At 39.9% G+C, this 25,590-nt stretch overlaps 1 protein-coding gene across 1 annotated transcript in view; it reads left to right on the top strand.

Annotated features, from left to right (window-relative positions):
* Positions 1-25,590, top strand: part of cbarpb (CACN subunit beta associated regulatory protein b) — a 212,108-nt gene that overhangs the window by 112,823 nt on the left and 73,695 nt on the right. The window contains exon 7 of the mRNA XM_069928184.1: positions 3,777-3,922. Coding sequence (XP_069784285.1) covers positions 3,777-3,922 — 146 coding nt within the window. The remainder of the gene's footprint in view (positions 1-3,776; positions 3,923-25,590) is intronic.

Consider the following 25,590-nt stretch of genomic DNA (forward strand, 5'->3'; position numbering starts at 1 on the left):
ATATGTACAAAGTGAAGGGAGGGGAGATGACAGGGTTAAATTTTTTTTTATGCAGAGAGTTGTGGGAGGTTGGAATGCCTTGCTGGGGATGGTGGTGGAGGTTGGAAATTTAGGAGGATTTAAGAGACTCTTAGATAGGCACATGGATGAAAGAAAAGTGGAGGGTTATAGGGTAGAGAGAGTTTAGTACCTTTTTTAAGGAATACATAGGTTGGGACAACATCGAGGGCTGAAGGACCTGTGCTGTACTCTAATGTTTTATGTTTGATGTTCTAAAGTTTCTTGGTGATGTCCGAGTGAATATACAGTATGACATCTATAAGTTCCACTCCCTTTCTAGATTGGTGAATTTTTCATACAGTATTGCAACAGTGATATTTAAAAGATTCACTCTGTGGTTCTGACTGATAACCTTAATATTTACTGAGAATTCCTGTTCACTTTCCATGGCCAGGGATGTGCCATTCCTTGGTTTGAGTTTTTTTGTGGCCGGCTCAGACTTCTGAATATGTTAGGAAGGTGTTGTGGGCGACTTCACAGCATAGTCAGGAGGTTTGTGATTGGATTGACCAATCAGTGAGATTTATTAGGCATAAAGAATTGTCTTCCATAAAATGAACAGTTTGAGATCCAAGATCCCTTAGACCTTGAATTTTCTTCCCTCCGTAAAATACTTAGCACAAACTTAAATCATTGATTGATCCCTGTCATTTCCTTATATATATTTAATTTGGACATGCAGCATGGTTACAGGCCCTTGCAGGCCCGAGCCCATGCCGCCCAAATTCCCCAATTAGGCTACAACCCCTGTACAATTTGAAGAGCGAAAAGAAACCAGGACACCCAGAGGAAACCCACGCAGACATGGGGAGAATGTACAAACTCCTTGCAGACAGTGCTGGATTTGAACCTAGGTCGCTAGCACTGTGACAGTGTTGCACTAACCATGCCGACCCATATCACGTGTATTTCAATGTACAGCAGCTATACCATGTTCCCTTTGTAAAATGTATTGCTCAGTTTAGTAAATCTCATCGATGTGAAAAAAGTTTAGTTCAGGATTCCATTGCTTGTAATGGGCTGGATTGTTCTTGACCTGACCCATCAGCATCCCTGAGCAATCTCCACAGCCTTGCATGTCCAGTTGAGCTGAAGTCCTCACTGCCACGTCCACACTGTTGCTCACAGCAACTAGACCTCAGGTGAAAGACTTCTAGCTCCATCGACACCAGCCTTTCGAGACTTTCTACTATCAAATACATTTACAACAAATGTTTCTGAATGTCGCTGATAATGAGAAACATTTAAAAACTGTTGAAATCAATGTAAACTTGATGCCATTGTCAATTAATTTAAAAGTTAAAAAAATAAAATTGTTAAATTCAAAATAATGCAGGAGAGCGGTGACTTTCTTGCAGGCTACATGCAGCAACGCAAAAATAATGTTTTTCAAAATTTTTTCAATGTTTCCCATTATCAGAGACACTTAGAAACAGTTGTAAATATATTTGACAGTGTGCTGACTGTCATGTATCTCTGCACACATGACAGTGAACTAAACTGTAAATTCAGGAGTGAACCATGAAAACCTGCAGTCACTATGACTGCAGTAAAAACACAGCAATTCTAGAGGAACTCGGCAGCAGGTCTCGCAGCAGATATATAACTAACATTTTGGGCCCAAAACGTTGGCTTTTATACCTTTACCTCCTTAAATGCATGACCAGCATTTAATGGTTTTTAAAAAACTCTGATCTCATCTTTGCAATAAAATCTCTTTTTAAAGGACTAGAAATGCCATTCCTTGAAGCATTTTAAGAAATTCTTGCCAAGCTGCGAATCACAAGTTGGGCAGAAGAAAGAGTAGTTTGCATAGTTTTGTTTTGATCACAGATTTTCAGTTGATCTTTTCTGGTCTATTTAAATTTAAAGGTCCTGGGTGTGGCTGGAAGTGGAATGATATAAGAACATTTGCCAGAAACGTTTCTCTCTGCCATTGTTGTGAAATTAATATTCCGACACATTTTCATACTTTAGTGTGTGTCTATAATAGCAGCAGCATAACATTTTAGACTTGCATGTTAATTAATGTAATATCAGTGTGGTTATTGCAATTCCATCAGTATTTGAAGAAAGATTCCATGGTCCAAAATATAGACATATTTTCCCGTTAACTCTCTGCCATACCTATTCCACAGAAGCAGAAAAGTTTACAAAAACCATTGTTCAAGATCAAGTTCATTATATTTTCAAATTCCACAATGAACTAACTCTACTTTCTCAGGTCTACAGAAATTTAGCATGCCATTGAGGTGTCTCACCAATTTTTAGATTTAAATTTCAATTTATTTTTCAGATTTTATTGTCAAGACTACATACATGACATCACATACAACCCTGAGATTCTTTTTCCTGTAGGTGAGACAGAATTACCACTTATTGACAGTGCAAAATAACCGTACTTGACGTACACATGTAAACAAACTGTGTAATACAGAGAGAAAAAAAATCAATTAAGTGCAAAAGTCAGTGTCCTAAATGAGTCCCTGATTGAGTTTGTCTGTTGAGGAGTCTGATGGTGGAGGGGGAGCAGCTGTTCCTGAAGCTGGTGGTGCAAGTCTTGTGGGGCCTAGACCTCTTTCCTGAACAGAGCATGTGCTGGGTGGTGTGGATCCTTGATGATTGCTGCTGCTCTCTGAAAGCAGTGTTCCCCATAGATATTCTTGGCAGTGGGTTTTGCCTGTGATATCCTGGGCTGTAGGGTATTGGTCTCCCTATACCAGACCATGATGCAGTCAGAGAGCGCACTTTCCACCACATATCTGTAGAAATTTGCCAAATCTTGTAGATTCACCATTGAAAGTCTTCTGTCTGGAAGCATCACAGATTGGTATGGGAACTGCTCTGCCCAAGACAGCAAGAAATTGTAGATCACAGCATCACACAAACTAAACTCCCCTCCAATGACTCTTCAATATCTTCTGCTCCCTCTGATAAACGACCAACATCCCACCCTGGTTCCACACATTTCACCCTCCTTCCACTGCTCAAAAGATGCACAGGCTCGAAAATGTAAAGGTCCAGATTCAAGGATGATTTATTTACTGTTGTCCAACTCATAAATGAACCTCTCAATGGTTAAAAAAAATCCCTTGAACTTTTAACTGTATTTTTCTCAATAACTTGCACTTGATCCTTGCAGCATCTTACTCTTGGATTCTTTGACTTACTGAAACACCACATCCTGCAGCTTTGTTTAATGTTGCACTAACTCCTGTACTTCAATATGGGTTGAGTTGCCTGGATAGAACACAAAGCAATAGACAATTCAATAAGAAATGGCCAAAGATGGAGAAGTTGTGAGCATATTTTGTATTTGCTCAACTGTTCTCAGATCACAATTCCAGTGTTAATCTCTATTACATTCTCTTCTCTTAATTAAATTGTCTGGTAAATTTCTACATTAATATCTCAATTATGTGGCTTAATTCAAATGATTAGATGTGAAACTACATTTTGCTCAAAAAGAAAAGCAGAAGAAAGTTGCCGTCCTTAACCTTGACGAAGAGTCCTAGTTCCTGCTTTACCGCCAGAGATAAAATTTAAATAGACACGGTTATCTATTACCATCCCTGGTTCCAGCATTATAATTTTCAAATATTTATACTGTGTATATGTTGATACCTTGCCATCAGTTCTCACTGATGAAAATACTGAATGATTTTTTTACTACTGCAGCGGGATCAGCATTTTTAACTAATTTTGCTTTGTGGCAGGCTATTCCCAAAGATCCAAGTGTCCAGGATGGTTATGTTCTGCTGCTTGTTCTGGTCTCTGTATTTATTGGTGGGACCTTAGTCCTCCTCTCTGGCATCCTGATTATCTGCAGGAGATGCTGTGAAACTGATCGGAGATATTCAAGGTAAGACATGTTTCGTATATCTACGTGTGGTTCCACTTATTTAACTAACTTGCAAGATTTCAGTTGTATGTGTTCATTTGCTGTACATTCAGATGTCAGGGATATAATTGATGAAAATATGTTGTACATATCCTACATTTTAACAGGACTTTAGAATAATGTATTGCTTGATGCATGTATCTTGCATTGGCCTACTCAGAGAATTGAAAGCAAAGCATTTCCACGTGCAGTAAAACAAAATTCAGCTTGAAAGCTTGTAGTAATTTTAAATCATTATATTATACAATAGATTCATCTTCATATATTTGTTCAGATTGGATGGTAATTGGGTGTGGCATCATATTGATGCCCCAACAATTGTGACGAAGGACCCCTTTCACTGACAACTGTTACTTAATCAGAATGAGTCTTCACCGTATAAATCTGCTTCCATGTGAGAACACGTCCACTGCACAAAGCTGTCCAGTAGTTGTGTGATCCAATGAGCAGAACTCATCATGGAACAAGTGGTGGGCATATGATTTTCTATTTTGGGAAGATCACAGAGGATCGTATTATATCATAGCACAAAAGATAAATCTTTATTGTTGCTTCTGGAATCGCAGAATGGCTCTCAAGCAGTGCAATACATTTCTGTGGTGTTGATATGAAGAGGTAGATAGAGACAGAAAGCAAAGCAAACATAACAAGGGTGCACAAATGAGAAACCTATTGTCAGATAGGCTGATCTTCGATTGAGGGAGAAACATTGGATGTAATAACAGGGGACACTAAATTTAGTGGAAAAGCAAACTGCAGAGGGTATGGAGAGTCGGCAGAGTTAGATAGATAGGTTAAGTGAGAGGGTCTGGCAGATGGAGTACAATGTGGATAAGGATAAGGTTATCCAATGTGGAATGAAAAATGGAAGATCAGAGTATTATTTAAATAGCCAACAATTGCAGCGTGCTGCTGGGCAGAAGGACTTGGGGCTGCTTATGCATGAATCACAAAAGGTTGGATTGCAAGTGCAGCAGGCTATCAAGAAGGCAAATGGAATGTTGGCCTTCATGCTAGAGGGATTGAGTTCCGGAGCAGGGAGATTATGCTGCAACTGTACAAGGTACTGATGAGGCTGCATCTGTGCAGTCCTGGTCTCCTTACTTGAGGAAGAATGTACTGTCTTTGGAGGCTGTGAAGAGGAGGTTCACCAGGTTGATTCCAGAGATGAAGGGGCTATGAGGAGAAATTGAGGCATCTGGGTCTGTGCTTGCTGGAATTCAGAAGAATGAGAGGGGATCATATGGAAACATATAAAATTATGAAAGGCATAGATAAGATAGAGGTAGGCAAGTTATTTACATTGGTAAGAAAGACCAGAACTAGAGGACATAGCCTTAAGATTCAGGGGAATAAATTTAGGAAGGAGATGAGGAGGAACTGCTTTTTCCCAGAGGGTGGTGAATCTGTGGAATTTGCTGCCCAATGAAGCATTGGAGTCTACTTCAGTAAATATATTTAAGAATAGGTTGTATAGATTTTTATATAGTAAAGGAATTAAGGAATATGGGGAAAAGGTAGATAGATAGGTGGAAATGAGCCTGTCATATCAGTCATGATCTCATTGAATGGCAGAGAAGGTTTGATAGGGTGGATGGCCAACTCCTGCTCCCATTACTTCTGTTTTTATGTTCTTATGACACCTGTTACATCCACTTGAATAACATCCACAGCAATGTTGCAATCTTTCAGCAATGGGTATTTGGAATGTCAGTTTATATTATGTGCTGAAGTCAATAGTGGCACTTGGGCCTTCACAAACTTTATAAGCTTTGGTTAAATGAGCGAAGCTGGAACAATATGTCGGACAAGATTTATTTAGGACAGTTTTCTTGGATATGAACCATCATTTTAAAAAGCTCTATATGTGTACGCCACAAGGGAAAAATAGATATTTGTAGTTTTTTGTCACTCTTAGGAACCTTTATTTTCTTCAGACTTTATTTCACCTTGAATCTCTGTGAGGCATTTATTTATTTGGAATTTATTTGACTTGCTCACTGAGATTTCCAGCTCTGTGTTATTGACAAACCTGACACATACTAGTTGAGAAAATTGATTAATTATTTGAAATGTCACAAAACATTTTGCTCCATTGATCCTGAAACCAACAAAGTAATTGATTTCGAACTTGTTAAGGAGTTGATATCTTTGAATGGAATTTCTCCATTGAGCCTTTCACTGTACATCATTTGATTTTTAAAACCTTTGTGTATCTAGTTGATTTGGGAAAAGTGGGCCAACTCTGGCTGGATCACCTCTCAAATCTTCTCTGGTGAAGTAAACAAATATTTCTTAATCACCAAGAATTTTCTCATTTTATATCTTAATTATTGAGGATACCCAATTTATATTTCCTTAAGGAGGCCATTTGACACATCAAGTCCACACATGCTCAATACAGGGACTTTGGGTGATGTGCAAGTGGGTTGTTTATTCTCCAACCAGAGATTTAGAAAGTAGGAATAGTTTAGAGGGATCTGAGACAAACACAGACTGAGTCAGCCTGGACAATTTACGTTGAAGGCCCTGTTTCCTTGCAATAGAACTCTTTCTTTCTATGGGGGAACTATGCTCCCATTATTAGAGGAAAAAAGTTCAGCTTCATTGTCTTTTATTTGCCTTTGCTGTGTTACGAGCCCAAAGGACGACAAAACCCAGCAGCAATAGACATTCACCAAGACAAGTGGTTTTTAAAACAAAAGTTAGTTTTAATCATGAAAATAGAATCAAACTTTAACTTAACTCTATACTTAACTTATCCAAATTAACCCCCTTCTATGCAATGTGTGTTTAAATTTAAGAAAAATTCTTTGGTTCGCAGTTCAATCTCACTTCTTCTTCCCAGTTCTATGGATACAGGCAATTCTTACACTGTGCACAGAATTCAACATGCATAAAGTTCACCAGGCTTTGGTGCTTGAAAGGTAAATGTTTACCGCTCAGGAAGGTTCTTGTAGGGTTTGCAGAGAGAGATTTGTTGTTCCAGGATTTCCACAACTGAGGTAGCACCCATTAGTCACCTCAATGTCTTGGTGATGAAACCTGCCCAGCGTTTTCCAGATGGTAACCTCTTTCTTCAGGCTACCACAGAGTTCCTTTCTGTTCCACTTATCCAAGAGAAACATCAGACAGATAGCACTTCCAGCCATCCACTGCTTTGGAACTTTTCATCAATTTCAACCAGCTCTTCCTGGTTTGCCCTGTTCAACTGCTTTTCAGTGTCACACATACACACACAAGCTGAGAGGGATTCTCTTCTCTCCCTCCCTCCCTCCAACTCTCCAACCAAAAATATGTGATTCACTCCCTTGCAAAACCCCCCACCTTCTTCAGCAAACAACAGGAGTTCTTTCTTCTGCTCAAGCTGTTAGATAAACAAAACGCAGGAGTGACCTTCCTGTAAGCACCCTGCAGCAAGGTACTTGTAGCTATCCTGGCTCCAGTTCATAACAATGGTCATTCATTTTATGATGATAGTTCAATTAAAACCTACTTGTGAATGTGCTTACATGCTCCAGAGATCTTCAATATTTCTTCAGTCTTTCAAATGACATTTGTTTTAAAATGTGTGTATATATGTAACCTACTCTAAATCTTACCAAATCCCCCCAAATATTACCAAATTCTCCCAAATTATTTATCCATAACAGCTGTTATATCTGAATTTTTATCCAGATAATACATACATAAGTAATTTACATTAGTTAAGAAATTGTGATCCAGATTTTTCACGGCAGTTATAAATTTGTCCTCAATGAAATTGAATTTTGGGTAGAAATCACAACCCATATGGAACACTGTATCTTTTGCTTAGTATATGAGATATGAGATCAATCACTGAATAGAAGATTGATTTTAGAATACAGTATTTCTAGTCTTGTTATTCTTCTGCATTATACTTTGCACTTTCCTTCATGAAAAAGTAACCGCCCACTCAAGTAATAATCAGGGATGCAGGAGCTCACCAAAAACGGCAGCGTGGAGGTGCCACAGCTGCCCGTGAGGTGCCTGGAGCTGCTCCCTGAGATGCTGGGTCTGCCCGTGAAGTGCCTGGAGTAGTGCTCCTGTGAGCTCCTGCAGCACTGGTAATAATCATCTAAGAAGAATGTGTCAGTCATGAGTGTTTGGTCTCAAACATGAAGAATTAGTGTGCATGTGCTCTTAGAGTATGAGGCAACTTAAAACTTTTCTGTCTTGTTTTTGTAAAGGGGGGGGATGAAAAAAATCTAAACATTAAAGTACCATTTTATTCATTTTTTGAGATGTATACATTTTTACGTGTCCCTAACAAGCAGAAAAATAGGATCACAGGTTTTAATTGAAATGCACATTATTGGAGTCTGCAGCACATGCCTCTGCAAACAGGTGAGACCATTTTCACTCAGATTCTCACTTAGAGATCTGCTATCATTAGTATTTTTCACTTGGCACAGACCAAGACCATCAGCTGGGACAAAACTAAATCCAAATTCAAGCAAAATCTGTTTATACTTGAGTTAATTTGCTACGAAAGTGATTTGTTACTCTTTATCGTCAATGAATCTTCTGGTCTTTACTTACATTTACAGTTTGATGCACCTTTCCCCCAAGCTTTCTCATTGAGAATGTAAATATAGAATACGGGGAGAATGTACAAACTCCCTACAGATAGTGCCAGATTCAAATCTGGGACGCTGGCGCTACAACAGTGTTGCGCTAACCATTACCGCTGCACTTGTCCAAACCATGATTTGCAGCTGTGTTATAGATTCCTTCCAAAATCTGTGACATCTGGTCATATTAAAGCCTCTTCTCAGACAACCTCTGGAAGTGCTGAAGTCCAAAGTGGAAAGAGATTTTAGCTTTCTTTCACATGAGATATAGAGACTAGTTTGTCACATGACCCCTCGAGACTGCTCTGCCATTCTCTCAGATCGTGGTTGATCTGATCTTTATCCAAAATGTTAGGATGATCTTCATCAAATGCATTTGCATCCAGGATCTTGAACTTCTGAAATACAAATATAATTTATCCTCACAGGGATAATGGTTCCCTTTTCTCCACTGAATAACTTCTTGTCATTTAGTTTCATCCCAGTCAAATATTGATCAGAATTATTGGAGTAACAGTACCTGGAAGCAGAAAAAAAACCACAAAAATGTTGGAGGAAATCAACAGGTCTCTCAGTGTCGATAGGGGATAAAAATATGTAACTGACATTTCGGGCCTGAGCCCTTCGAGCCAACCCCTCCCCGATTAATTCTTGCCTTTCTTCTCCTAACTGTGTCTAATTAGCACCTTTTGTCTGTTGGTCCGTGCTCTTTCCCCGCTCTTTCTTTCCTTCTTCCCAACCTTTTAATTTCAGGAGAAAACCTGCTTTTTACTTGTACCTTGAAAAATTGCATGCTCCAGTCGAAGCAGATATTGGTTAAAATATCTGAATAAGTGATAATCGTCTGTGTCACAATCTAGGTATCTTCCAATGTAGAGGTAAGGGAGGTAATCATTAAAGGCATCAAAAAAGTTGGGTAATAGGCCAGAAGTAAATTGTTGGTCACTGGAAGAAATACTTTTACTGAGGCTGTTCTCATTGCAGTATTGAAACACTTGCCTGCACACAAGTGTGTTTCTTTTATTTGCTAATGCAATGTGAACTTCACTAACATAACAAGATTCGCACGTGGGCCAAAAGAGGGTGGGGGTGCAGGGTAAGAATGTTAACCTCCTTTCCCCATTCGACATTAATTAAGCAGATGGGCTTAAGTCATCAAGTAAATCCCTGTGTTCTATAACAAAATGATAAACAGCACATGATCAAAAATATTTTCATTGCTTCAGGCAGTACATTGACATTTCAAAGCAGAGTTTACTTGAGCTCAATTTCAAATGGGTGGTTTTTCCACAACAGAAGTACCGTAATGTAAATGTGTTATGCAGAATAGTCTCTACTCAGCGTGTGGAAAAAAGGAACAATTTACCTACAAATTAAGTCATAATCTGTCATAAGTGTTTGGGGAAAAAAATTGGGAATTCTAAAGCACCAAGAGAGAAAAGCTTAATGGATTTTAAATCCAGAGGCAAAATGAAAATGAAATCAACTGGTGTTAATTTTCAGTAACTAAAGTTGACTATGATACCAAGATAATCATGGTGATTTTTCAGAATTATGATAAATTTATATCATTTGGTATCAATTGAGATTTCTTAATTTATTGCCATAAATTTTCCTCTCCTATTCTTTTTAAATTAATCTACGGTTCATGGTAATGATTTTAATTTTTAGTAAAAACATACAGAAATGCTGGAGGAAGTCAGCTGGTCTCGCAGCATCTACAGGAGGTAAAGATATATAACCAATGTTTCAGGACACTGCAAGACCAGCTGACTTCTTACATCAATTCTGTGTATTTTTACTACAATCACAGCTTCTGCAGATTTTCATGTTTCACTCCATGATTTCTTTTTAGCAAACCCTTACTTTCTCATCAGGATTAGAGCTAAATGTCACACTTAGATAACCATTTATCCCTAATTTGTCAATAATTTACTCTGGATCCAGATGTTAAATGTTCCAGATTCGTGGATGCTACAGGGTCCACCTCTTATCCCAAGGTCAGATCCAAAGGGTGTCCTCAAATAAGGCAGGAAACCTATCTTATCTTGACTGCAATTAACACACATTGGACTCGACGTCTATTGCTGTGAAGCAGGAGAATGAAGGAAGATAGGCATTGGAGAGAGAAAGAAAGGGAAGTGGGGTGATGCCAGGATGGAAGGGTGATTAAAATAATGAGAAAGAGAGAGGTGGTAAGGAGGAGAATTGAGAGAAAGGAAAAGGATACAATAAGAAAAAGAAAGTAGGCAAACAGAGATGGACAGAGGGAGAGGGGAGTGCAGTGAAGGGCCACTCATTCTCAGATTTCCTTGAAGTCTGGAGTTGGGTTGGGTTCCCTGCCTGCTCCTTGGGATATGGTTTAGGGCAGCATTCCCAGACAAGCTGCTACCGTTGTCTTCTCCCATTTTCTCACCTCTCTCTCTCTCTCTCTCTCTCTCTCTCTCTCTCTCTCTCTCAGACTGTTCAAAAAGTTATTGGTCTTTTTACAGTGGAATTGAACTCTGCTACTGGTATCAGACATTTTGCAAATGGATACAATTTTATTTGCACTTCCAGGTTTTGATTTGAAAAATATAGTTTCCTTATTTTAGAGCTTATTAAATGGGACTTGGTCATCAACTCTCATGACTATCTAACCTAAAGGATTTGAGATGGATGGAATGCTGAGGCATATGACAAAAAAATTACTACAAAAATATTGCGCACAAGCTTGTGTTACATGCCTATCAGGTACCAATATTGTGGAAGCAGTGAGCTGCTTGTGGGTTAATCATAGACCACATCTATAGTTGCTAGCTGTGATGTCCAACAAGTAATAAAACCAGGAGAAACACAAGCATAAAACCTGGAGATACTGGAATCTTGGAGGAACTCAGCAGGTCATTCAGCATCGATGGGTAGAAATGGTCAGTCAACATTTTGGGTCTGAACCCTTTATTACTACTAAGATAAAGATAGAAAGATGGGATACATACTGTAGATGGTGGGGGCGGGGTGAGAGAAAGGAGCTGAGGAGAGGTAACATTGTGTGAGGTGGAGTGACAGGTTGAAGGAGACACCACCAGGAAGGTGGGGGGTGGGGGGAGGGAGGAAGAAAAATTAGAAAAGGTGGAGAAAAAGGTAAGTACAGAAATATATAAGGAAGAGATGAAACCAGATGGGTGGTGGTACCTAAAGTTGGAAAAATCATTGTAAATGCCATTAGGTTTATGGGTACCCAGGAGGAATATGATGAGTTGTTCCTCATTTGGCTTCATCCTGCCAATGAAAACCCCTTGGTCACCAGTATAGCTTGTTCTGTATCTATTGGCCTCCAGGAAGGAAGACTAAACTCATGATGCAAAGGATGTAAACGTGTAGTATAATATTGACTCTTTAAAAAAAACTGTAAATGATTGTAGAGCATTAGGTTACCAATATACAAGAAAGTGTCATCTGTTGGGAGTGATTAGCATTCATTTTAGATAACAAATACACCCTATAGTAATGTACTCTGGCTGACATAGAAATGTGTCACTGAATGGATTTCCATTCTGAGTCACCAATCCCATTGCTCTCCTAATATTGGCAGCTCCTGATTCAAATGTGGCCAGGTTCCATAGGAAAGAAGGTTGTCTCTGAGATTGCAGTCATTTCTCAACTTATCAGCAATCAATTTCAGACCAGCACAAAGGGATACTGTTTGCTGTTTTTAGATTGTGAGCTAAGTACAAAGAAACCTAAGTGATTCAAATAATGACAGAGACTCGGACTCATAAGAGTAGTTGATCACCTTGAGCTTCAAGGGGTGGATGGGGATTTGTTTGTCATTGATTTGTGTCACAGGAAGAGATGCAGACATTTGGAAAAACTTGTGATGAAGCCCAAAACTCCATCCTTTCCTGAGTCATGCTGATTGATTTCTCATTGAGAAATAAGTGATCTCCACGAACAGTAGATGACTTGGATCACAATCAAAATTCATCGTCATGCACATGTCACAAAATTTGATGTTTTGCTATGTTACATTTTTTTAAAAAATTAGTGCAAAGGAAAAGAAAGTGAGGTCGTGTCTGTGGTTCATTGTCCATTCAGAAATCTGATGGCAGAGGGGAAGAAGTTATTTTTGTACTCCTGTGTGTTCGTCTTCAGGCTCCTGTAACTCCTTCCTGATCACCCCATGGGTGACTTTGGGATATGCACCTAATGTAGGTGAGAGAATAGCAATATTTATCTTGAGTCATGGTGGTCCTTGGAGAGTTTTCAGGTTTCAATGCACTTGGTGTTCTAAATGGAAGATACTGAAGGCTTAGGGGGTGCTGATAAAGCCTTAACAGAATAACAGAACATCTTAAAGGACTGAAAGGATTGAGTGGAATCAGCGTGGGTTTAATAATGAAAAGAAAATAAGGCTTGATTAATCTCCTAGAGTTCTTTGGGAATGTCACTTTTGCGCTAAATTGGGGAACCAGTGTGTGCGGCATTTTTGAATAATCTGATGTTTCACCGAAGGTTGTAGACCAACAGGGATTGTAAGTTTTCTAATACAATGCAAAGAGTGGGGGCGAACAGATCTTTCCTCAGGTTGGTAAGCTGTGAAGAGAAGGGTGTTGCAGAGATTAGTGCTTGTCCCCTGCCCCCACCCCAACTCTCCCCACCCCCCAATTCTTGATTAACATCAGCAATTTCTCTGAGGAGGCCAAATGTCACATTTCAAAACGTGTTAATCATACAAAGCACAGTGGGATCCTGAATAGAGAACAATTCATTTCTGGGTATCAAAGGAATCAAGGGCTATGGAGATCATCAGGAAAATGTTACTGAGGTAGAAGAACTTGACAATGGGTGAAGCAGACTCCAAGCCAAGTGACCTATTCCCACTTCTTGTGTTCTTTTGATAGCCCATTGGCTTTATGATTGTACTAACTTCTTTAACATTACAGAATTGTTTAATTATTTGAATTTAAATTCCCCAAGGGGGCTTTAAACTCTAGTTCCAGATCAGATCTTCAGACATCGGAATGGGAATTTCCCATTCATGGTAAACAATTACTTTTCCTATTTTCAAGTCAAGTAGACTATCAATACTTTTAGTACTCCTTCAGTTTTAAAACATTTGTATAAAATTTGAATCCATGCTTATTACTTGTTGCCAAACTTCTCGCTAGCACTTAACATGATATTAATTCAGCTTATGAATATAGCAGAAGCATTGCCAATCCTGGTTCCCCTTTGCTGGAGTTGCTCTATACCCTTAATTCTAATATGGAAGGCCAATAAAACTGACTTTATGTATGAAGGATTGACTGTGGTTCCAATGCCACCCAAAAAAATTCTTGCCATCCCTGAAAACATGAGAGCTGGCACAACCCTGTGTAGATTTGCTGGCAATAAAAGCTGATTAGTTTTAACAGCCTCTTGCATTCAATGACATTTACAAACTGCAGTAAAACACCATAATTCAGTATTTGGGACTTGGTTGTCCTAGATTTTCTAGGCTTTTGAATCTAATTTCTATGAATATCCAGACTTGCAGTTATTTTGCATGATAATACAGCAGAATAAGATTTCACATGAACCTGGTGAATTTAAAGCAACCATTCTCAACCTTTTATTGGCTATTGACCCCCCCCCCCCCCATTAGGACTCTGCTCAATGTTTATGGGTGCCCTTTCTCCGTGAAGCAGTCAAGTTTTCGTCTCTTCAGTAATTCTCTCCTACTGACTACATATAAAAAAAATTAAATTATGTTACGTGAAGTGAAAAGAAAACGTTTTTTATTGAAATATGCTGTAGCGCCTTTGAGAATAGCTAATTTAAAGAGAGCAATAAACCTGAAAGCATTCAACCCCAGTTCCAGTCGCAAACCTTCCCACATTCCTAATGTCAAGTCCTGTGCCATCCATGCTCCCAGATCACAGTCCAACCCCACCCCAGACGCACTCCCAACCTGCACTCTGTCCTCTGGCTCATGTTCCAACTAATGAATGATCCAAGTGCTTGACTAATGATTTCTGAGCAACTGAATGCCAGAGTATTAATTTAATGGATTAATAGTGAAATAAATATTTTAAAATGGAAGAATATTTTTAAAAATTAAAAACCTAATAGAAAACACCTGAAATAATGATTAAATTAGATCAAAACAAAATGTTTTTCAAATAAGTAACTTTCTCTTCTGATCGATAATCCTACGATTATCAATGAGGTCACAGATTTTCCACCTGGTCAAACATGGCACAAAATCAGTGAAGCTATTCTCAGGTAAAATGCTGGACAACTTCAGCAGCACTGGGATCTGCCACCAGAAGTCTACGTTGAGTCCAGGGCCTCTGTGTACAAATAGATTAAATGTTCTGATACTGTTGACGAGTCCTGGATTCTATAGCAAGCAAAGAGTTGCCGGAGGTCCTCAGCAGGTCAAACAACACCCATGGGTGGAAATGGTCAGTCTGAACCCTTTATCAAGATAAAGGGAGAGAAGAGATTTATCCAGGGGAAAGAAGCTGGAGGAGGGGCTCAGAGGTGATAGGGTACAGGACAGAAGGTGTGGGAGGTGGAGTGATGGGAAAAACAACCATTAAGAAGAGGAGGAGGGAAGGAAAATGAGAGAGAGAGAGAGAGAGAGAAAGAGAGAGAGAGAGAGAGAGAGAGAGAGAGAAACTCTTCTACTTCCAGGAATATATAAAGAAGAGATAGAAACAGTGAAATCAAATGGGGGTGAGGGTTACTTAATATGAAGAAAATCAATGTTGATGTTGTTAGGTGTAAGGCGGTCCAGGAGGAATATAATGTGTTGTTGGTCGTTTTCATTTGGCATCACTCTGACAATGGACTAGGCCAGGGACAGACATGTCACTGTAGGAATGGTTGGCAACAGGGAGGATTTTATTGTTTAACAGTGGGGATGTCCCTGATTAATTGTTGCTTGAATACTCAGGCACCAGGAGTTGCAATCCGAACCAGAAGGATCTATCCTAATTCACCAGTCCTTCCACCAACAGACTTAACCCCATCACAACATGAACACCTCTGAGAGGCATTAAATGGCTGTGAAATACTTAGGGCAGTGATGAAATAGTGAACAGCCCTGTATAAATAAAAGATTTTCATTTGGAGATGCATCCCTTCCTTTTAAAGATTGAACAATTGTGAAAAACCCAAGACCAATGTTTGACTCAGTTGTCAGAGTTGATATTTTCCGCAGGGATCAATCTGATAAGTCCCACAACTTTAATTACAAATTTCGGTCTTTGCTACCACAGCACTCAGTATTGTGATGGGCAGTAGAGTTACTGTTTTATAAAAGAAATGCAATAGCACTCAGTAGCAGTGAGTATGATAATTTTCAAGCTGATTACATTAATTATCTTTGCAACCCTGTGATCTCACCAAATAATCACAACTCCAGACTAAATTACAAAGTAAATAGGCCCTGTTCAAAAATTCATATTTAGAAATCAGTAATTGAGATCAGGGAAATAAACAAGATTAATTTTGAAAGCTAATTATCCAGCATAGGTGTAAGGCTACAATGCTAGTTTTGCATTAACACTAAGTGATAAAGTATAAAGATTTAGATTAAAATGGTATCAATAATATCTTTTTCAATTAAATTAAGCCACACATTTTGTTATTGCTCAAATTGGCATTGATAACCAATAAAGCAACTTGTCAGACTGCAACAAACAAGAACAAATTGTGACTGATGGTGGATGATGCATTCCTCATAATCCTGACAAACGTTACAAACTCGAAATAAAGTTAAGAACAATGTCAAGTGTGTAGTGTCTGTACTGACAATAACCACACCAGCAGTGCGAGTATAAGACAGCTTTAATAAACTAATATGTACATTAAGAAGTCTTGTCTCTGCAAGACAAACCTGGAAGGCTAGACTGTAGCTCTGGACTGCTTTATATACAAGGTCACTGGGATGACCCCTGGTGACCTAGTGGTGTAATTACATATCACCACAGTGCCCACTTGAGATATTGAACCTGTAACCTTCATGCCAGCTTGAAATTGCTGTCAACAGTCAGGCAAATAGTATTTTGTCCAAACCTCCAGATGATCCTTTCTTGTTCATGGATTCGACTGCTTGTCGTCTCTAATATGTAGCGACAATTTTCAGTGCAAATAAAAAGGCTGGAAATGCCCACAGGTTCTGTTTGAACACTCAGAGCATTAACTTGCCCTTTACTTTTAGACTTTTAAGCAACCATTTTAATGAATATTTTCCACATTTAACACCTTTATTTCAGTTTTTGAAAGCATTTTTTTTCCCTTTTGTCAATTGAAAGCCTTCTCTCAACTCCTTTTTGGTGTGCAGAATCTAGCCTCAGCTGTGCTCATTAGTCATGGATGAAAGTTGATATTGTTTGACTGGAGAGGATATAATAATCCAAGCCAATCTCATCTTTCTACGTACAACTCAGAGCTCACTGACAGACTGGTCCAACTTGATGTCCAGCAGTGGGAGACCTGATCCATTTAGGCAAAAACAAAGGTCCCAAGGTAGTTGTGGTTTTTGGATTTGGAGTAAAAGATAAGCTGGGACCAGAGTCTTCACTGGAGGAGGGGGACACATTGTGGGACTGAAGCTCATAGAGATACTTCATGGAAACAGCCCTTTGGGTAACCAAATCCACACATTTACATTATTCACATGTTAATCCCATTTAATTCTCCTGACATCTCCAAGAACTAACCTTCCACCCCCCCTCCCCCCCAGCACACAGCGTTCTCCCATGGGGTCCAACCACCCAGACCAACTACTGGCGATGCCGTACAGCCTTTAAGCAGCCTGTTCAAGGAACCAATGCTGGTTTATCTTAAAATCCTGCAATCGCAGGGTCTGGGTCCAAGATGGCGGTGCCTAAGATGTGCAGCAATGAGGGGTTGCAGACTTCGGGGAAGCAGAGGACCAGTGCAGGGCACCAGATAACTGGCAGACCAACCCCGTTTGAGAAGAAGCAGAGGAGGTGATCACGGCAGCTGACCTGTGAGGTTTGGAGGCTCAAGAACACATAGGCAGCAGACTTTTGGCGACTCGAGGTGAGGAACCCATGCAAACTTCAGGATGCTGGTAACTGCAGTCAAGAGACTTGTCCCAGGCTGGGACTGCTGGAGATTGGCTGAAGGGGAACCAGGTATTGCAACTGGGATGTGAGAGGGTGCCGAGGGCACCGAAGGCTTCCTGATGTGTTCAGATGTGTCACCGCATTTGCTGATGGTTTGACTGAAGACTGTTTGGGTGTAGTGGTTGCAAGAGCACTGGAGGTGAATCCATGGGCACTCAGTGACTCTTGCGGGACTGTTATTTGCTTCTCTTTCCCTGACTGTAAGGGGCGCTGTTGTACCATCAATAATTCACAAAAGGCTGAGTAGTGAAACAATCAGGCTTTTAATAGCTCAAGACTGGAACACGATCAAACAACTGTCTACCTCCTCAACTGATCAGAGCAAAAGGAAAGGGGTAGGATTGGTCTCAGGAGAGATGTCCAGTCGATAGCAGCCAATTATGGTGTAACAGTGGTTTACCACAGACGTCGGGAAATTTGACATTTTCTGTTATATTACTTGACAATAAAGAATTTCGAATCTTGAACACACCTACAGACCAGGAGCAATTTACAGCGGATAGTCAGCCTGTCTTTAGCACGTGGGAGGAAACTGGAGCACCCAGAGGGAACTTGCCTGGTTTCAGGAGGAATGTGGAGACTCCACAAACACAGCACTGGAGGTCAGGATTGATCCCCAATGACTGGGGCTGTGAGGCAATGGCTTTACTAACTTCTCCATTGTGCTTCCAGAGGAGCTAATAGCATCATCACCTTTACCCACAAAGGAAAAGTGTAAGCCTGGTGGTGAGCCATTTTAAACTAAACTGCCCCTCAAAATTGGATGGTTAATTCCGACATGCAACATTCAATACGTATCACAGTCTTCCTATTTGTTCAGGAGTCTGATTTAGTTGTTAGGTTGAAATGCTAGAAACCTAGTTTGCCCATTGTCACGATTAATCCTTGATTTTGCTTAAATTTCTGTGAATTTTTAAGTAGCAGTTAACACAATGCTAATACAGCACCAGTGACCTGGGTTCAAATCTGGCACCGTCTGGAAAGAGTTTGTGCCTTCTTCTCCCCTTGTCTGCCATGTATTTTCCTTTTGAAAATAATCTCTAATTTTAAAATAAAATTTAACATGTTGCCAGATAGTGGTGACTTTTTGGGCAGTGCCTGGATAGCACGCAAAACTAAGCTTTTCACTGTATTTCAGGACACACGACGATAAACTAAGCTCTCCATCTACGGGGCATATCCCCAACTCAGTATGATGTCGAAATTGCCTAGAGATCCCCCTGGTAAAAGAACATCAAAATTGTCCGTGCAGACTCACCATTCAATTACAATCTTGCAAGTCTTCCTTATGCTACTTTCAAATCCTCTTGTAATAAAGGCTGAAATTTGGCTTCCTAATAACACTTTACATCTTCAAATTGGCTTGTGTGCCAGCATTCCTCGATCTTTTTGAATATCAACAGTGTCCACTCTCATGTGCTCTTCTGATTTGTAGACCAAAGTTGATAACCTCCCCCTTTTCTTCGCCCTAAATGCCACTTTTCATGTTGCCACTGATGCACTCAGCTTGTTTCAACCCTCTCTTTACAACTGTCTCAAGGGCAAATTTATCTTTTTTTTTCTAAATTTTTGCTAAGGCCAAATATATGACAAATCTTACAACAACCTGGCTGGATTGACTGAGAACATCTTGCAATCTCAGTTCTTCATAAATGGTGTGAAGTGTGACACCTAGATAATATAGTCCCATCTCAAGGCACAAGAATTTGATCTGTTCTCCCATATTTAATTATGTTGTTGCAGGCAGTATTTATTGCCTTTGAGAAGATGATGATGAGACACCTTCTTGGTCCACTACAGTGAAGTTCTAGTGAAGTTGCTTCAACTCTCTTTCAGGATTTAAACCTGGCATCTTTCCTTAAGGCCAACAAAAGATTAAAGTTCAGATTAATTATTTTATCATCTCTTTTAAATTTCAAGAACTGATAAATTCTTTAATATACTCAAATCATATTAACTTACAACCAAAAAAAATAGCTTGCATCAAAACCTCCACAAGATTCAATTATCCCTTACTATCACTAGTGTCCAATCTGCACAATCTGACTGATAATAACATAACTGTTTTCTTTTTAGAGGTTTGACAGGGCTATCATTTGATTTGCGATCTCTTCTGCACTAAAACACTTCCTTCTTCCATGAAGTTAATGGAATGTGTTAAAATGTCTTCATTTGACATTTAATGTTTACAACTTCTAAATTTCTAATCATTAAAAAATATTGCTGGTGTGCAGCATTCTGAAAATTAGGTTTATGAAATTTCCTTGCTATTGGGATTTGCTATTGAATTGAATTTTTATTGTCACGAGCTAATATACAGTGAAAAGCTTTGTTTTACGTGTTATCCAGACCACCCAAACTGAAGTACAACAGGTAGTGCAAAATAAAACAAAACTGCAGGGTTTGATGTTGCAGTAAATCAAAAAGCACAGGGCGAAGTGTTACTAGGACCATGAGCAGGTTAGAGAGAAAAGTACAATTGAACAGGGCAGCCAAGATTTTCAGAAACACACTTCAAACGTGCAGCTCTCTGTGCTCAAATCTACATTGAGCAGCTGGATACTAAGCAAAGATTCTTCCAGTGAAGCAATGTGAAATACCTTTCTTCAATCCAATCCTCACTACCTAATATTCAGCTCCATTAAGTAAAACACGAGAGTCTGCAGACAATATGATTGAAGTAAAAACACAATGCTGGAGAAACTCACCAGTGTACTTTATATAGAAAAGATATATAACCAACATTTCAGGCCTGAGCCCTTCATCAAGGAATGAGCAAAATGTAAACAGGAGCCATCACCAACATTTTGGGCTTAGCCCTTAACTGAAGTATGAGCAAAGCATTTTCCTCATTCCTTGATGCAGGGCTCAACCCCAAAACGTTGGTTATATATCTTAATCTTTGCTATATGAAGTATGCTGTTTGACCTGAGGAGTTTCTCCACCATTGTGTTTTCACCTCAGATTCATTAAACTGGATGCATGAAAAACTACCCACTTTAAGTTCAAATTCATTACCATCTGATTGTGTGTTCACATCCCAATGAGGCACCGACTCTCCAGACCATGGTGCACGCACACTACCCAGTATGCAACAATAACTTAAACAAGCATATTGCCAGTTGAATGGCTGAATTACATTTCTGTAATTACCAGTTATTACCAGACTACAGCAGCCCTTCATTTCCCTCTGGTTCAAATGTAGCTGCAGGTAATTCAGTTTATTTTCCAGAGTTTGTACATTTGCCAGTAAAATCACTGGGAGCTGTGGAAGTAAGGGTCTGCCTAGTGTAGACTGATCAATTTTAATTGATGCCTACATGTGCTTTGTTGCTTTGTGAAAGAATGCTGAGATGGTGGTAAATACTTTAGGACAGTGAGGGGTCCCAGGATGTGTGTTGCTTGGCAACAACAGACAAACTGAAATTACCCTGGGCCTGACCAAGGATAGCGAGTTGCCTGATAACAGCAGCCTGACTGATAACTTTGCAACAGTCCAGTTTCTCTCTAGAATCATGTGATTTACAGGAATTAGTGGTATCAAAACTATAAAAATACCTTAGAGGAGAGTGTGAGAGATGAAGAGGGACACATCTGTGTGATAATAGTGCAATATAGTGCAGCATGTAGATGGACATTGCATAGGTTAATGCTGCCTTGGAGGTGACTGTTTTGAGATTGGTTAATTGCAGACAGTGTTGGAGAATTTAAACCCATGCATTTATATGATTGGAGAGCTCCTTGATCCTCTATGGACTAAAGGAGCATTGGGAAATTAGTGTCTGAGCCCTCCATTCCTTGCTAAAGAAAAGAGCACCATCTAGGATCTGGACAAAGGGGATCGAAAATGCGGCCTTCATCAGAATGCAGGCCTGGATGGATTTGCTTTGAGTCTTACACGAATGCCAGCATGCTTACTGCCTTTCTACTTCCATGACAACCTCTAACCCTAACCCTAATGTGTATCTCTGACAACCTCTTTCCTGATTTGCCACCATTTTCAACTGTCCCTTCCCCAATTTAATTTGTAGCCTTCAGCTGGGTATTGGGACTCACTGCTTTCATGAAGTCATAGTTGCACAAACCTTCATAATCTGATTCTCTAGCTCGGTAGACCTACAGGTTTTAGTGTTGCTTACATTTAACAGTGTTTTCCAATAGTCAAGATTTTTAGCACTACCAGGCAAGAACTGTCTACTTCTTTGTCCTTAGTAATTTGGACAAAAGCAGCATTGCATTATTATTGTATATAATAAATGGAAGGTAACGTGGATGGAAGCGCAAATTACAAATAAATATTAATAGAATAGCCAAAATTGTGGCAAATGGATTCTGTTATAGTATTGTGTTTCCTTGAAAATGTGGTTTGAAAGAAGTTGGTTGAGATGATATTGGAAGGTGGGATGATTTGTTCTTGAGTCTCTATGTTGATGCAACCATGAAGAAGGCTCACCAGTGGCTATACTTTGTGAGGTGTTTGAGGTGATTCAGCATGTCTCTGAAGACTCTCGGAAACATTTTTTTTACAGGTGTACCATGGAGAGTATTCTGGCTGGTTGCATCACTGTCTGGTGTGGAGGTGTCAATGCTCAGGACAATAAAAAAAACTCCAGAGGGTTGTTAACTTGGCCTGTGACATCACAGGCTTCACTCCATCGAGGACATGGATAGCAGTCTCTATCCTTAAAGACCCCCACCGTGCCCTCTTCACTCTGCTGCCATTGGGGAAAAGGTACAGGAGACTAAAGACAAGCACTCAGCAGCACAAGGACAGCTTATTCCCCTCCGCCATTTAGATTCCTGAATGAATAATGAACCACAGACCCAACCTTAACTTTGACTTTTTTTCCCACGATTTTTATTTATTTTTATAAAGTGGCTTACATAATATTTACACTGTGATCCTGCCACAAAGCAGTGAATTTTGTGACATGTTCATGACAATGAATTCTAATTCTGAAGAAACTGAAGCACCAAGAGGAAACTCATGTAGACACAGGGAGAATATACAAACTCCTTACAGAGAGTGCCGCATTTGAATCTGGGCCGCTGGCGCTGTAGTAGTGGCACACTGACCATGTCATCCAGATGATTCCATTAAACCACTGACTTGTGCCTTGTAGAAAGTGGAAGACCTTTGGCAAATGGAGTTAAAACATGCTTGCTGAGAATTACCAAGCCCCTTGTTGGGTATTTAAGTATTGTACTGTGGCAGTGGTGTTGAATCCCAAGAAGAAGTACAAGGACTGCCTAAAGAAATCTCTTGGTGCCTGCCACATTGACCCCCACCAGTGGGCTGATCTCGCCTCCAACCGTGCATCTTGGCACCTCACAGTTCGGCGGGCAGCAACCTCCTTTGAAGAAGTCACTGACAAAAGACAAAGGAGGAAAAACCCAACACCCAACCCCAACCCACCAATTTTCCCCTGCCACTGCTGCAACCGTGTCTGCCCGTCCCGCATTGGACTTGTCAGCCACAAACGAGCCTGCAGCTGACGTGGACATTTACCCCCTCCATAAATCTCCGTCCGCGAAGCCAAGCCAAAGAAGAACTTAGGATTTATATTGTACCTTTTATCTTTCTTTCTCGGCTTTCCAGTACAACAATGAAATATTTTTAAGTGTAGTTAACTGTTGTAGGAAACCTAAGCAATTGAAATATTAACATTTTTCAATTGGGTTATTAGCAATAAAATCTTGTAAGATAATAGACTGAATGAAACCCATGGGCTATAATTATATGTAATTATTATAAATGAGTATATCTGTTACCCACGTAAGGGTAAGACTTAAGCAACCATATCTAGAAGTAGGGGCCTCTGAGCAATGCAGATGATAATATTTTTCCATATTAAAGCAGTTTAAAATCATCCAGGAATTTCCTGATTCTCTTTACAATGCATATTCCTTTGATCTTTTTTTCTCTGTTGCAGCTTCTGTTCTTTGTCACACTTCTCTTGTTCCCTTTAAACGTAGGTATTAATATTCATGAGCTCACATAGTTCCAAATTTCACAAAAACTCAATGACTCACTCACAACTGAGGCCTTTCACACAAGTTCTGAATATATCAGCTTTTTCCATCCACAATATTTTAATGTGCATTGTATTAATAATAAACAAATCTCTTGAGATGTTGCTGGCCCAAAGGTCAGTGGGTGTTGGAACAGACCTCCTGCAGGATGATCTGAAAATGAAGCAGTCTCAACTTGGGTCCCAAATTCCCTGTTTGGCTTCTGGGAGCGAAGGTCCATCATGTTCCCCGTGGGCCATCAATGTCATTCAAGGGGACATCCTTTGAAGGTGAATGGAGATGTCACAGGTAGGTTTTTTACACAAAGAGTGGAGGGTGTCTGAAATGTATTGGTGGGGATGATGGTGGAGGTTAGTACAACTGGGACATGTAAAGGACTTAAATTGGCACATGGATGTAAGAAAAATAGTGTCATGGATGTGTTGTTGGAAATGGTTTGATTGTTGTGGATTTAGTTTATATAGGTGGACACAACATGATGGGCAAAGGGTCTGTTCTGTGAGGTTCTACATTGTGTGATATTGCCATTATGGGCTGAATGGCCTCTCTCTGGGGTGTAACTATTCTATCAGTAGGAAGTGCCCCCAAACCACAGGGAGAGCAAAGTCGATTGCTCCTTCATGTCTGAACCTAACAGGTCTTCAGTCCGAAACTTTAACTCAGTTTTTTCTTTCCACTGATGCACCCTGACATGAGGAATGTTCGCAGCATTTTCTGTTTTTACTTCACATCTGTAGCATCTTCTATTGTTTTACTTTTGACCAATGCAAATTGTTTTGCTTTCGGACTGTTTTATTTATTCTTCATCTGCGATGTACTGTCTTTTTGTAATGCTTTTACTTGGAAAATGGTAGAGGCACTGCACACCGTCAGCTATTGTTATTGATCCCTAATTACTACTGATAGTGAGCCACCTCACTGCACTCCATACAGTGGAGATACCACCAGAGTGTTGTTGTATTTGGATCCAGCTAAAATAATAATCAATAATGTCTTGCCAAGACCAGAGGCCAGATCTCAGACACCTCCTCTTGCTTTCCCCACCAAGAAACATCAGGCCACTATCTCCCGCAACATCACTGACCTCATCAGTCATGATAATCTCCCTTCCATAGCGTCTAGCCCCATAGGTTACCAACTCTACACTGCCCAGTTCTGCCTCCTACCCAGATCCAAGCATCTGCAGATCTTTTTGTTTACCTCAATAATGTCTTTCCATGTCAGACTAGAGTGTAATTTGGAACATCAGAACATAAGAAATTGGAGCAGGAGTTGGCCATCTGACCCATCAAGCCTGCTCCACCATTCATTTGGATCATAGCTGATCTGATGATCTCATCTCCACCTACCTGCCTTCTCCCCATATCCCTTAATTCCCCTACTGTGTAAAAAATCTATCTAATCAGAATGTTATATTCATGTATAAGATCCCCTCTTATTCTAAATTCTAACGAGACTCAATCTCTCCTCATGGACTCACCCCCTCATCTCTGGAATCATCCTGGTGAACCTCCTCAGTACATCTTTCCTCAAGTGAGGAGACCAGCACTGCGTGCAGTACTCCAGTTGTGGCCTCTCCAGTACCTTGTACAGCTTCAGCATAACTCCCTGCTCCTAAACTCAATCCCTCTTCCAATGAAGGCTAACATTTAATTGACCTCCTTGATGGCCTGCTGCAGCTGTAACCCAACCTTTTGTGATTGATGCACAAAAGGGAGCTTGCAGATGGTGTTCACATGTGTCTGCTGCCCTTGTTCTTCTTGGCCATAGAAATTGTGAATTTCAGAAGTGGTCTTGATGTTGCCTTGATTAAAATTTGTTCTGCCTGTGGTAAGAAATACATTTTTGAGATAAATTTCTTTGTGATCCCCTTTCA

Source organism: Narcine bancroftii, chromosome 3 (genome assembly GCF_036971445.1).
Source record: "Narcine bancroftii isolate sNarBan1 chromosome 3, sNarBan1.hap1, whole genome shotgun sequence".
In the NCBI taxonomy this organism is placed as follows: domain Eukaryota; kingdom Metazoa; phylum Chordata; class Chondrichthyes; order Torpediniformes; family Narcinidae; genus Narcine; species Narcine bancroftii.